Consider the following 14612-nt stretch of genomic DNA (forward strand, 5'->3'; position numbering starts at 1 on the left):
TTTTCACAATGCTGACTAGAAAACACTCTTTGAAATCCTAAAGGCAACAGGGACAACATACAGGTAACAGAAGGTTATTTACGAGTTGTACGGAAACCAGACGGCAGTTATAAGAGTTGGGGTGCCGTGAAAGGAAAGCGACGTGCTGACATGAGGAAGGTTTCCAACCAATTTCTCATACCAGGCGTTGCCTGGTGAAACGTTGTTGTGATGCCTCGTGTAAGGAGGAGAAATGCGTACCATCACGTTTCCGACTTTGATAAAGGTCGGATTGTAGCTTATCGCGATAGCGGTTTATCGTATCGCGACATTGCTGCTCGCTTTGGTCGAGATCCAATGACTGTTAGTAGAATATGGAATCGGTGGGTTTAGGAGGGTAATACGGAATGCCGTGCTGCATCCCAACGGCCTCGAATCACTAGCAGTCGAAACGACAGGCATCGTATCCGCATGGCTGTAACGGATCGTGCAGCCACGTCTCGATCCCTGGGTCAACAGATGGGGACGTTTGCAAGACAACAACCATCTGCACGAACAGTTCGACGACGTTTGCAGCAGCATGGAGTATCAGCTCGGAGACCATGGCTGCGGTTACCCTGGACGCTGCATCACAGACAGGAGTGCCTGCGATAGTGTACTCAACGACGAACCTGGGTGCAAGAATGGCAAAACGTCATGTTTTCGGATGAATTCAGGTTCTGTTTACAGCATCATGATGGTCGCATCCGTGTTTGGCGACATCGCGGAGAACGCACATTGGAGGCATGTATTCGTCATCGCCATACTGGCGTATCACCCGGCGTGATGGTATGGGGTGCCATTGGTTACACGTCTCGGTCACCTCTTGTTCGCATTGACGGCACTTTGAACAGTGGACGTTACTTTTCAGGTGTGTTACGACCATTGGCTCTACCCTTCATTCGACCCCTGCGAAAACCTACATTTCAGCAGGATAATGCACGACCGCATGTTGCAGGTCCTGTACGGGCCTTTCTGGATACAGAAAATGTTCGACTGCTGCCCTTGCCAGCACATTCTCCAGATATCTCTGGTCAGTGGTGGCCGAGCAACTGGCTCGTCACAATACGCCAGTCACTACTCTTGATGAACTGTGGTATCGTGTTGAAGCTGCATTGGCAGCTGTACCTGTACACGCTGTCAAAGCTCTGTTTGACTCAATGCCCAGGCGTATCAAGGCCGTTATTACGGCCAGAGGTGGTTTTTCTGGGTACTGATTTCTCAGGATCTATGCACCCAAATTGCGTGAAAATGTAATCACATGTCAGTTCTAGTATAATATATTTGTCCAGTGAATACCCGTTTATCATCTGCAATTCTTCTTTGTGTAGCAATTTTAATGGCCAGTAGTGTATTTTAGGAAAGAGCGGTTCACCCGTAAAGGAGACCGCTAACAGGACGCTGGTACGACCCATTGTTGAGTACAGTTGTACTGTCTGGCATGCGTACCAGGTCGGGTTGAAGGAAGATAACGAAGAAATTCAGAGGCGAGCGGGTATATTTATTACCGGTAGATTCGAACATCACGTAAGTGTTACGGAGATACTCCGGGAACTCAAATGTGAATCCCTGGAAAGAAGGCGACGTTCTTTTCAAGAAACACTATTAAGAAAATTTAGAGAACCGGCATTTAAAGCTGACTGCCGAATGATTCTATTGCCCCCAACAAACACTGCGCGTAAGGATCACGAGGAGAAGATACGAGAAATTGGGGCTCATAATGCAATGAGATCAGTACACTAAGCAGATTCAAAAGGATGTAGGTTGCAGTAGATACTGGGAGACGAAGAAGCTTGCACAGGATAGAGTAGCATGGAGAGCTGCATCAAACCAGTCTCAGGACTGAAGACCACAACAACAACAACAAAGGAGGCATACGGACAGTCGTTTTTTCCCTCGCTCTATTTGCGAGTGGTATAGGAAAAGAAACGGCAAGTAGTGGTAGAGCATACCCTCCGGCACGCATCGTACGATGGCTTGTGGAGTATCGATGTAGATGCACAGAACTAATTCTAAATATAAAATAAATACTAACTTTAAGAGCCTCCGTAATGAGTAGTTAGAGCTGGTTACACAATGTTAAACACCACATTATCTACAAAATATCTTAGTCCAATGCAAACGCTATAATGACCCCGACGAAACTTATCTTGTCCTCTTCGTTCCCGTCTTATACTGCCAGGTAAATTAAATTTCCATTGTCGACACACGTACAAGCTCGTCTGCGAGAAGAAGACGCTAAGATATAACTGCCAGTCTGCTAGAGTAAGACCAGAGGGTGGTTCCTTCCAACACGGAATTTGATCAACAGTAGCCCACTTTTGTGTCAATACGAGGCATTTACTCTGTTCGACTGTTGCGTGCCGTGATAGCATCACCCGCAGTTCCGTATCTTCGTAACTCGGTGCGTCAAGTCACTGACTACAACATTAAAACGGAAAAGTTCTTTTGTGTATGCCCCGCATATATTTTGTTGTGAAGAAACTGGAAATCTTCCCTATAAGTATACGACATTGTGGCTTCAGTATTCAAAATAAGCATTTAAATCCTTCCCTCCCCCTCATTAATTTAACAACCAGCAAATTTTATACTCCCTAGTTATAAACAATTCAGAAAACCCAGCAGTAGAGCGTTAAAAACTTTGGATCCATTCTCAAGAATTGGAAAAAAGGCCCTTTTGCTTTTCTTAGCTTCTGAAAAACGACACCGAATGCACTGGAAAATATGTTTGAGGTTTAGGGTGAGTAGGAAGTCCATACTATTTATTATCTTGTCCGGCAACGTCTTTGGATATTTGCTGTTTTAAACCTATTATGTTTGCCTTTAATCGTGGCTTCTTGAAAACAAAAGTCCGAGTGCCATCGACTTAGCCGATTATCAGTCTTGCAGTATTTAGACTTGAGTCTGCACTGACCTATGCGTTGTAATAAGAACTAAAAATAATTGTCGAAATACTTTTACTTAGGAATCTCCCTAGATCCGTGAATACGTAGGCGTGTGTGTATGCGGGGCTATCTTATTGTTGCGACCTATTTTGTTAGTACTGTGTATAGAAATACAAATATAATTTATTACGTTCTATTCGTCAAGTTCCTCACTGAAGGTAAGTAATAACGTTAAGCTGCTACAGAAAGCCAGTTTGATATATTTCAAAGTGATGGAGACGCGGCCTTTTTAAATTTAGCGCTGTAGCGACCATAATGTTTTAGCTTGCTGAAAAGTACTGCTACGTCTAAACACCTTAATGAACACAAAGCTTTAATATTTCAATTAAAGTGAAAACAATCATCGTAATATTAGCTACGGTGGATAACTGCAGACATGCTGGTGTATCGGGAGAAAACACCGCCACTATTTCACCGTACGAAGTATTTGACATATTATAAATTTTCCGCAGCTTCTTCTAATGTCTACTACTAACAACAAAAACAAGTGCTGCATACGTAATCATGAACGGAAATAACCCGAAATATGTTTGCAACCTGTTCCTATTTTCCAGATAATGATTTTAATTGCCAGAACAGCTCAGTTATGTAAATATTGCATCCAAATATTGCTATCACCAACTTTAAGCCGCAGCTGCTGCAATGACACGCATCGACTTCATATTCTCTAGTAAAACGATATAAGACTAGTCTCACTGTGTTCACGGGTCTGTTTATTCTTCTTCTACACTAAAATATTCAGAAGATGGGAGAATAAAATTTATTTCTCTCATAAATAAAATATTAATTTCTGAATATTTGTTCGTTGCTCATAAATCTTACCTCTATGTTTCCCATCGTCTGGAAGGCTGTAAATACGAACATGAAACCAAACCCTAACAAAATTACATTTAAGAATCTTCTGTCACACCGCGAAACACACGCCATGGTTGTAACACTTGTTTACTGAACCGTCTGCTTTCTTGGTTTCACGTAATTTAACGCGTCGCAGCCAGATAACTTGTTTAGTAAACTCGGATGTTCCAAAGAAAAGTGGTGAAGATACTACACACTCGTATGCTTATAGTTTGCATATTCTTAGTGTCAGTATGTCATTCGTATTGTGTGGCTTGGTTATATAAATATTTTACTTATATTTTTTCTTAATTTCATAAAGTCTATATTCTTCTTAGTTTATTTAATTATGATATTTTTGTTTTGTCTTTGACAATAGTCGATTTCTATATATCGAAACTGTGATGTTGAGCAATCAGCCGCATATCGATAATATGCAGTGTACAGAAGGAAGTGTAATTTGTGTTGAGTTTTATGCTTGTGTGCTCGGTACAGGCTTTAATTTCATGAACTTGTAACTAATTTAAGGTACGTAGCTCTATGCTACGTTCAACTGTGTTATATTTTTTTGTAGAAAGAGCGTCTTTATTATTGTGTCCAGCTATGGAAGTGTCTATCAATTGAGAAGGATGAGATCATCTGCCATTATGACTTTTGTGTTGGGCTGGGCTGAACGTGTTTGTTTTGGGTGCCAGTACAGTGATATTTACAATAATCAAACTGAATTCCATACTTAAGTCGTGACCTTAGTGTAGTGGGAACCCTTCGGCGCAGGTTAGTCGAAGTGACTATCATGACGATTTGACGAGGGATGCTACTTGGAAGTATCGCTTTCTTTGGTAAATTTGAACTGGCGGAATTCTGCTTGTTGGACTAAAGTGGAGATATTTTTCATATTTCTGATTTTAATAACAATGAGTATCCACTTAAGGCTTAGTAACGTAGAGGAGCCATTGTTTCAAACAGTAGCAACAGTACTTCGTTTCTGCAGTTGATGTAGATTCAACTTCAGTAAAGCACTTGTAGTAAATTCTTCATTAGATTTTGTTGTAGACTTAGAAGCTAAATTTTGTGATTTTGTTGTCTGTCACGTTACCTGTTGGTTTATAAAATAGTCATTTCCTCAACAGTAACTTAGCCATAGTCCTAGATTAAAAATAGCTCGTATTTCCTTTCTAGCAGATTTAGTAATTTATAAGTAAGCTGTTCTTTTCCGGGACTTTATCTTTGTGATCACTGTTACATAGGTAACAGTGAGGTCCGTTTCATCTTCGAGTCGGTGCCTGCTATCATCCAACGCATTGTATCAGTTCATTGTTGTGTTAAAAATAAGACACGCAAATTGGATAGCACATAACAGCGTGCATGTATAATATGATGTGTTGGTGTTTGGAAAACATTCTTCTGTCTGATACAACTCGCCAGTTAAAAGTAAAGATATTTTGTAGCTATTCATGGCCCTTTGAAATATCTACCACTCCTCTTCAAGAAGTCTATGGTTTAGAATCACGCTATTGCAGTAGAATTTATATTAAATGAAACAACAAGTTCACTGTTACCAGTCACTGTTTATTTATCTCCATGATAAGATAAATAAACAGTGACTGGTAACAGTAAATTTGTTGTTTCATTTAATGTCAGTAATAGTCACGGTAAAGCCTGACCTAGAATGTTCGCATTTGCAGTAGAATTTGCTGATTCTGTATATTAAGTCATTCACAGTGCTAGTAATTTCTGAAAATTATGTTGCTAAGCAGTTCACCACATTTAGGCCTACTTGTATGAAAAGCTGCATTTGCACCAAACATTGGCAACTCCCCGAATCCACTTCTATAGTAATTTCAGTCTTATCAGTCATGTCTGGTAGATGTCTGTGATACATGTGATTTTATGAGCCTCTGTAGTTTTCTTCAACACAGTTTACCTTTGGATTCAGCTTTTCATGTGATGTACATTGGAAAAAATTTTCCCACTCTGCACATTGTTCTAAACTGTCATGCTTTTCAGGTTGTTGTTTTTCTTTTTGCATGTAATACTAGCAAAACTGCGGCTAAAATGGCAATAAGTATTTGAGTTAAAGTGTGAAACCTCATTGTGAACAAGATGGATCTGCAGTATTATGATTTTGGCTATAATCAATTGCTTATAGATTCAATTACATTGTTCACTGATGAAGCTAATGACACCCAGTAAAAGCATCTTTTTAACATTCGTTCAGTGAACATTCATTTACTTTTGTTTTGAGGCATTCCACACTCACTGCTATATATGTATGAAGTAGTGTCTGTACATGTATGAAGTAGAGTATTTGACATTTGACTGCATCAGTTGGGTTTAGCAAATCATGTTATATGAAAATTTACTCCCCTAACAGATGAACTTAATTTTTTGTTTACAAGGAGGCTGTGTTGTGTGAAACTTGGACATCATCTTCCAGGTATGGCAGTGGTATTGAAAGCTTCATGACAATAAGTACGAGCGGGAATGAGCCGGCATAGAACTCTGATGCCATCTTTTCTACGCCTTTCTTCTCCGACCCAGTAGCTTATTTGAAGATGAAGAAACAGTTCTTCCGTGTGAAGCAGTTGGCTGATCAGACCTTTTCTAGGTATTTATGAAGAAAATATTATTTCTACATAAAAGAAAAGCTCTTTACTTACTTTTGTTTTGTGAATTAAAGAATATGGGTTTCGGTTTGTATACCCTGCCTCCCATTTAACTTTTATAAATTCCTATGGACAGAGGATAAATTATTTGTATTCTATAAATTAATTGGAAATGATGGCAGGAATGATGAAGTTGCAAGAGAAAGAGGTTCCAGGCATACTGCAGAGACTCCCAACTTGAGAGCAAATACAGAGTGGAATGAATTGTATATAGGGAGAGGGAATGAAGTAGTAAAAACAAATAATTCAAAATACGAAGTGGCTAAAAGAATCGGTAAGAGGTGTGTACTTGCCTCCCATTGTACATTTCTTAGTTTATGTACACTGTGTGAACAAAATACGCACCAAAATGTACTAAGATATTTGTCAATTATGTAATATACCTTTTCTGAGCTTACCTAGCAGTTTATAGCATAGAGGGAGTTATATGTGCAGTGAACGTAGACATCAGACATTTTTATACGTTTGCTGAAGAAAATACTGACAATGTATCCTGTTGTTACATTATCAAGTGTGAATGTGGTGTCTTGATTTTCACAGTGAAGTGTTTATTAGTATAACTGGAAGTGAACTGTAAGTGTAGCCTAACCAGAAAAAAAACTTAAAAGTATGAAAGATCTAAATTGGTATTTTGTAACACACTGTATGCAGGATGAAAGCTAGTAAAGTAATTGGTGTGTATTTACTTGGATTTTTACAGAACATTGTAAAGATATGTGTCGAGGTGGTTGTGTTCCGGTTCTGTAATGTTTAGTGCAAGGTAGTGGAGATACTAATAACTGTCAAAACCCAATATCTATGACATGCATGTACCACGAGAAACATGACCAATTATTCTAGGCAAAAAGGTTAGAGATTTTGATTTCCAAGATTGAGGAAACTTGCTACATGATGAGGTACAAAGAGTGAAGCTCACATCTGCATCTGTACTTAGCAAGCTGCTTATGGGTAATTGTAGTTACTCACACATTTCATGGTGAAATGTTGGTTTTGTGAAATGTGACGAAAGAGCAGGCATTCTCTCGACAGTTAATTTAAAATAAAAAATAAGAGTACAGCAGGCAGCTGACATGTTGTTCTATTTGAGAAAGCTGATTAGTAACCTATCACAATTTAGGAGAATTTTGTACAACAGTGGATGTTTAAATTCCTAATCATAGTGTGCAAATTTTTAAAATGTATGGCAGCAAGCGGCCTTGGCAACTTATGCAAGAATGTTGAAGGAGAAAAGGATTATTTGTGAGATGCACCTAGCCTGTAAATACTTTCTACTGAACCGCTAAGGGATTTCTACTGAGCCACTTCTTCATTGGTTGATAACTGTAGCCAAGCTGCTTCTGTCACCAAAAACCATCATTTCAGATGTGTACTACTACTCACTAATCAGATCCGACAGTATCACACACTCCTCTACAGTCATTGTAAAACACAGTGAGCAGTCACGATTCCAGCAATTCGGGGAATGCCAAAAATAGCAGTGTCGCATGCCAGCTTTAGCCTGCGACGTCATAAGTATGGTGGGTGCCCCATAAGGCAGCTATGATGTACGTTACACACAAAAACAACGCAAAAGTCATTTAATTGCAGAAATAACAAGAATCTTAATGGGAAAAGTGCATGAATTAGGGGGGTTTTGGCTGAGGACGAACTAAATATGTGACAATCCCAATAATGGAGACGTACCGAAACAGACAATAACGAAAAAATCAACCAAACAAATCCTGAGCGATCAACAATAAAACACAATAACAAAGAACACGGGAGAGAAAAAGGTACCAGAAATTTCATTTGACCTGTATAGCTCAAATGAAGCCCACAATACCACAAACCTACAGAAGTAAAGGTACTGGAAAATTCTCTTGAGCCATATTGCTCAAAGAAATCCATTATACTACCATCCAACACATAAGCCAAAACCAGGTATCAATAATTTCACTTGACCTATACAGTTCAAACAAAGCTCATTGTGCCAATAGACTACAGCTAGCAGGATCAACTATTCTCAAAACCTAACCAGACCAGAATAACTTACTACACACTCCACCATACCCACCACTGTAAACTATTAAATATGAACTTCAACTACCAACCCAAACCACAACATAACAAAAAGTAGCTCTGACATAAATTTCAATACTCACAAAGAAAATTACATACATAAACAAACCCACTACACTTCTTACACCAAGTAGGGTAGCACAGTGGTTAGTACACTGGACACGCATTCAGAAGGATGATGGTTCAAACCTGCATCCGGCCGTTCTGGTTTAGGTTGCCTGTGATTCCTGGAAATTGCTTAAGGCAAATGGCAGGATGGTTGCTTCGAAAGGGCACGGCCTTCTTCCTTCTCCATCCTTCCCTCATTCGAGCATTTGCTCCGTCTCTGGCGATTTCGTTGTTGACGGGATGTTGAAACACCAATCTCCTCCTCCTCAGATTTCTGACAATAAAGGCCAAAAAAAAAAAAAAAATGTCTCTGCCACCACACCCCAAACCAAATTAAAGAAAGAACCCTTTGTATTATTGGTGCAATCCTCTGTTGCATAATCTTTAAACTCTACACTATAGCTCATTGTTAAATGTCAATAACCACTGGTATGTAAATCTGTAGGAAGAAAAAGAATCTGAAACAATAGTGGTATCCTCTGCAATGTGCTCTTTAATCAAATCAGCCAAAACCTGTTTTTTACACCTCACCACCATCCTAAAAACCACATCAGACCAAGCGAGGTGGTGCAGTGGTTAGAACACTGGACTTGCATTCGGGAGGACGACAGTTCAAATCCATCTCTGGCCATCCTGATTTAGCTTTTTTGTGATTTCCGTAAATTGTTTCAGGCAAACGCTGGGATGGTTCCTTTGAAAGGGCATGGTCGGTTTCCTTCCCCATACTTCCCCAATCCAAGCTTGTGCTCCGTCTCTAATGATCTCGTTGTTGACTGGACGTTAAACACTAGTCTCCTCCACCACATCAGAAGACCCACCCCAGAAACAACAGCCACCCACAGTGATGTTCCCACAGAATTATCACCCCTCCCATACTTAGCCATCCCAAATGCAGAGTTGCCAATCTCTACAACTGCCCCCTTTGTTTCTCCTCACCTACCAAAGACCATCCGCACTTTACAAACCCTGAACACACCTTATGATAAAAAGGAAAATCAATCTAGAACACGCCTATCACTGGCACACATCAGATGAGAACAAAACCAGATAGGCAAATGATAACACAGATAAGAAGTTAACAAAATGATATCCCTCATGGCTAACCTAGATTTCTCGAACCAGGAACCACTCGTAAGAAACCTGCAAATATTGTCACAATGACACTGCCACATGCACTTGTTCCTGGTTCAAGAAGCAGCGACTTTAGTCAACTTCTTCAAATCCCGACACTGCGGACACCTTACATACTCATCCATGAGGTCATATACCTATACAAAATTTAATTGTTGCAGCCTTATTATCACTCCTAGCAGCAAACAATGAACAACTAGTAACTTTAGTTCTGAAATCCATACTTAAGCACCTGACGACAAACAAATAAAATCAGATTTCTAACTGTGAATGAACAAATTTCAAATGTTGAACTACCATAACTAACAACTCCAAAACTGGAAACAAATCAGTAGCTAATAATTAAGAACTTTAAAATAACTCAGTGACAATCCAACAAAGACAAACTCTGAAAATGCAGAGTAATGCACGGCATTAAGTACAATGCTGCACTAACATCACCCACAAACCATTCAGAAACATAAATGTCCCACACTATAATGTGCCACTGCGTACTCAAGTATGCTCCCTGCATACATGATTCACTTCAAAGATGGAGTACTGCAGTTACACCACACAACAAAACTCAGTTACATCATGGGTCAAAGTTGAAGTGCAGCACTGCAACTTTTGGTATTGTCCATTTGTTAAAGCCACTCACTTCAGGGCAAAGAAAAGTACCACCTTCCAAACTAGTTATATCCTCAAAATAACAACTTCTTCACACTGTAGGATGTGTATGGATCCTCCTGAAGCTTTAGTCAAAATCAAGAAAGAAACAAGATTGTGAAAAGCGGCAGGAACTTTCATAATGTGGTAGAATAGATCAGGTTCATTTTAGCTATGTTTACACTACATGAATTCAAAGAAGTAACAACCAAATAGAATTTTATCTTGTGTTGACCTATGTAGTGATGTCGAAATTCTGCACCAAGCTCCCTTAATCTTGTTAGAATAATAGTACAACTTTTAGCAGTCGGAAATGTTGTAATGCCTTTCAGAGATACTCTCCTTCGTAATACACAGAACAGCTTTGGTCTGGGAGCTTATACAAAAAAGTAAGTACCAGACCTTTTTCTGAATAGCCTATCCACAAACTGTAGTCTTGTCATTTTGTTGTGTCAGTAGTATTTACTCTTACTAAACTGAGATCCATTAGATACAACTACTTCTCCCATTCCAAAGTGTGTCTCATTTTCGCTCAAGGACATTTGAACACAAATACCTCTGCAGAAATGTCTCCATCTAATAACAATTTTTCATTTTTTTTTCTTTTTTATTGTGCTCGATTCTGAAAAGTGCAGCTTCTTGAGAAGTGATCTCATTATGGCACTAAGAAACCCACAAATAAGTCTCCATTTTTAGTTTTCTGCCAATGGATCATGACCCCTCACAGAACACTTCTTCCTCTGTCAGCTTGTACACTTCTTCTACAAGACATCTTCAATCACAAAATTATTTGAAAACAGTCTTTATCACAGCTGAGGTTTTCTCCGACTCATTTCGGCCTTTTAATTCGGGCCATCATCAGAGTTTGCCCCATCTGGATGATGGCGATGGTGTCTGACCCGCTGTGGAGGCCTCAGTCGTAACTGGCCAAAAACGGTCAGAAGTTAACATCGGCTGCAATCAAGACTGTTTTTAAATAACTTTATGAGAATAAAGATTGCTGTTCTACAACAATATTATATAAAATCGTCATCAATCAGTTGTGCTGTTGTTTAGACTTATTTACCCATTACATCTTTCAACATTTGTAACTAATCATACTTGCCTATCTATTCCTTATTCGGCAGGGTGCTTCACCAAATGAAATTGGTATCTCTAATGTGTGGAACATACCAAACTTTGAATGTGGTGGAAATATTTCAATTTCTGGGAGGGAATTGGGGAGGGGGGGGGGGGAATCTCCTGTTCCATTGCTTCAAATTACTTACCTAAAACTAACTTTGTATTGGTTATTGTTTATGTAAGCTAGTATTTTGCCAACTTATAAATGATAGCTGCAAAGATCCCCACTAATGCTTATCACGTTCTTTAGTTGGGTCTATAGAGAAGTAAAAGAAAGCACTGGAATGAAAGAAATTAAATCACAATTTTTAAACTATAGGCAAAGACTGATGGAGTAAATGTTATAAAACAAACATATGAAAATAACATAATGGCATGAATCCTACTAAGCACTTTGTTTTTATTTTTATGTGATTGACCACTTCATGAACCCTAAATTGCACATCAGATCATAGTATACTACAAGTTCTGTGTGCATATTTCAGTATTATTAATTTGATTTTGTGGAGAATGTCATATGAGATCAGAAGGACAAGGAGAAAAAAAAACATTTGAAGTGGAAGCTACATAGGAACTTTCGAGCCAGCTCATGTTACCAGTAGAAAAGTTTTGCAACAGAAACAAAGTGATAGAAGGTAACATTTATACGACAAATAGTATCTGAATGAAAGAATCTTATAAATAAGAGTGTCAGTAGCTTGTGTAGGGTTCTTACATACACACAGCTTTCTCCATCACAGCTAGTCTTCCTACCCCAGAGAGCCTTGGTATGCAATTAGTAAATTAGATTGACTACTTCTCTTTTAGTTGGGCAAAGTCTTAGTTATTTGCATGGTATTTGGATGTATTAATCTCTCTGAATCAGTGGAGTTATGGTGCCACTACTTGGAGTATCCACCTAATGCTTATCTAGAACTGAGGTTCTTTTAATGGTTTTAACTTTTTGTACTGTCGTATATGTGGAGAAATTAACAATATTGAAAGCAATCATAATACTGGGCAAATTGCAGGGATGTGCAGTGGAGTTGATGTAATTCACACTGTACTACCCCCCCCCCCTCCCCCCCCCCGCGGGTTCGGGGGTTAGAATAGGCCTGCGGTATTCCTGCCTGTCGTAAGAGGTGATTGAAAGGAGTCTCAAACGTTTCGGCCCATATGTGATGGGCCCCTCTCAGTTTTGTTCTCCATATTTCCAAATTCTTCCGAAGAGCGAGCCTATTGGGGAAGGTGCCTTACATGGTGCATTGTGTCCATCGTCCATTGAGACCTTCAGCCAACTTTCTTGTCGTCGCATTGCCGTCCCACTCATTCTCCATCTCTTGGGCGAGGACACATTCGTGGGTGCAATTTCCACCATGCACTGTGCAATGCTGCTTTTTGTCACTGTGCAATGCTGCTTTTTGTGGAGTTGATGACCATGGACTTCCTTGCACCTAATATCCAGCACGGTTGCCAGTCCATTGTGGTGGGGCCACCATGTACCCTGTTGGTTGTAGCCCCCTGACAACACAGGGATCACTCTGCTGATGCCTGCGCCGTTAACTCCCCATGTATGCCAAGGAGTAGATGCCTATCTCCCTGGGGCATTGGGACTCCCGGCAATGGCCATCCTGCGAGGTGGCCCTTGCTGAGGCTGGGTGGCGCCCGTGGGGAGGGCCCTTGGTCAGATTGGGTGGCATCAGGGAAGATGACCCACAATGAAGCGTGGTACATCATCTCTCACTGGTGGCCAGCCACCAGCAGTCTCTAAGCGCTCTCAGGTTCAATTCAACACTCAGAAATACGGTTCCAAATCATTCCCCTCCATGGCCACACCGTGGGAGGAACGTGAGGCTCAGGATGGCAGTGACACTTATTTGCCCCAGTTCCTAGTTTGTATGAGAGCTGATGTTGAGTCTTTCATCTCAACAAAGCCTCAATTCTTCGTAGAACATTTAGAGGACAAGTTTGGGGAGGTGGAGGGCGTGTCCAAAATGCTCTCTGTGTCAGTATTGATAAAAACGGCATCCTCTGCCCGGTCATGAAGGTTACTTGCGTTTGACAAGTTGGGGGATGTACCAGTTACCATCACACCTCATAAGAGTTTAAGTATGGTCCAGGGTATTACTTTCCATAGGGACCTTCTTTTGCAGTCTGATGACGAGCTGTGCACCAATATAGAGTGTCGAGGTGTTCATTTCATCTGGTGCGTTCATTGGGGTCCAAAGGATAATCATATTGCTACGGGTGCCTTCATCTTGGCTTTCGAGGCTGATACGTTATTGGAGAAGGTCAAAGTGATGGTCTACTGCTGTGATGTCAAGCCCTATATCCCTCCCCTGATGTGGTACTGTAAGTGCTGGAAGTTCGGCCATATGTCTTCCCGCTGTACTTACAGCCTCACATGTCGAGATTGTGGACACCCATCACATCCCAATACTTCATGTGCCCCTCCTCCCATCTGTGTAAACTGCGGAGAGCATCATTCCTGTCTGCGCTTCTAAGCCAGAGAAGTGTCCAACTTCTTCGGCTCCTCTCGCTCGCAAGGGGTCTCTTGGGTCCCTCCCTTCCCAGGTTTCCACAAGTGGGAAGGATGACGCCTGACAGTGGCATAAGTGCCCACAAGCAGCTGGTCGTAGGGTTTTCCGATCCTCCTCCATCCCAGAGACTGAATCGGTGAAGCCCTCCCAGCCAGTAAGACCCAAGGAGCAGCAAGAAAAGGCCAAGAAGAAGACCTCTAAGACGAAGAAACTTGCGGTGGCACCCACCTCACCGCAACCTACAAGCTCTGCGTCTGAGGGTTAGGTAGAGATTTTGGCGTCCGCTGAGGTCCTAGATCTTGCTGGACTCAAAGGCACAATGGATGTCACTCGCACAGGTACTCAATCAGTGGCAGCAGGTAACCCAGCAGCGTAATCTGCCTCCCCGGTCTCTTCATGCCTTTCTCGGCCATGGACAGTGTCGTCCTCTAGTGGAACTGCAGCAGTTTTTTCCACCATCTTGCTGAGCTCTGACAACTTCTCAGCCTTCACCCTTTCCTCTGCATTGCTCTTCAAGAAACTAGGTTTCTGGCCATGCGGACCCCGGCCCTCCGTGGCTATCG

The 14612-nt window shown here is 40.9% G+C and overlaps 2 protein-coding genes across 8 annotated transcripts in view; one reads left to right on the forward strand and one right to left on the reverse strand.

The window, feature by feature from the left end:
* The window catches only part of LOC126195141 (UNC93-like protein MFSD11), a 246376-nt gene extending 242402 nt beyond the window's left edge, over positions 1-3974 (reverse strand). Inside the window, exon 1 of the mRNA XM_049933645.1 lies at positions 3786-3974. Within this exon, the coding sequence (XP_049789602.1) occupies positions 3786-3890 (105 nt within the window). The 5' untranslated portion in view covers positions 3891-3974. The remainder of the gene's footprint in view (positions 1-3785) is intronic.
* The window catches only part of LOC126195139 (rho GTPase-activating protein 17-like), a 354101-nt gene that overhangs the window by 171594 nt on the left and 167895 nt on the right, over positions 1-14612 (forward strand). For 2 of the 7 annotated variants that reach the window (XM_049933640.1, XM_049933639.1), the window contains exon 2: positions 6235-6405. In XM_049933640.1, coding sequence (XP_049789597.1) covers positions 6353-6405 — 53 coding nt within the window. In that variant the 5' untranslated portion in view covers positions 6235-6352. Of the gene's footprint in view, positions 1-4215; positions 4326-4425; positions 4572-6234; positions 6406-14612 lie in introns of those variants that run through there. The other 5 variants (XM_049933638.1, XM_049933642.1, XM_049933643.1 and 2 more) reach the window with 5 other exon arrangements.

The sequence above is a fragment of the Schistocerca nitens genome, chromosome 7 (assembly GCF_023898315.1).
Source record: "Schistocerca nitens isolate TAMUIC-IGC-003100 chromosome 7, iqSchNite1.1, whole genome shotgun sequence".
Taxonomy (NCBI): domain Eukaryota; kingdom Metazoa; phylum Arthropoda; class Insecta; order Orthoptera; family Acrididae; genus Schistocerca; species Schistocerca nitens.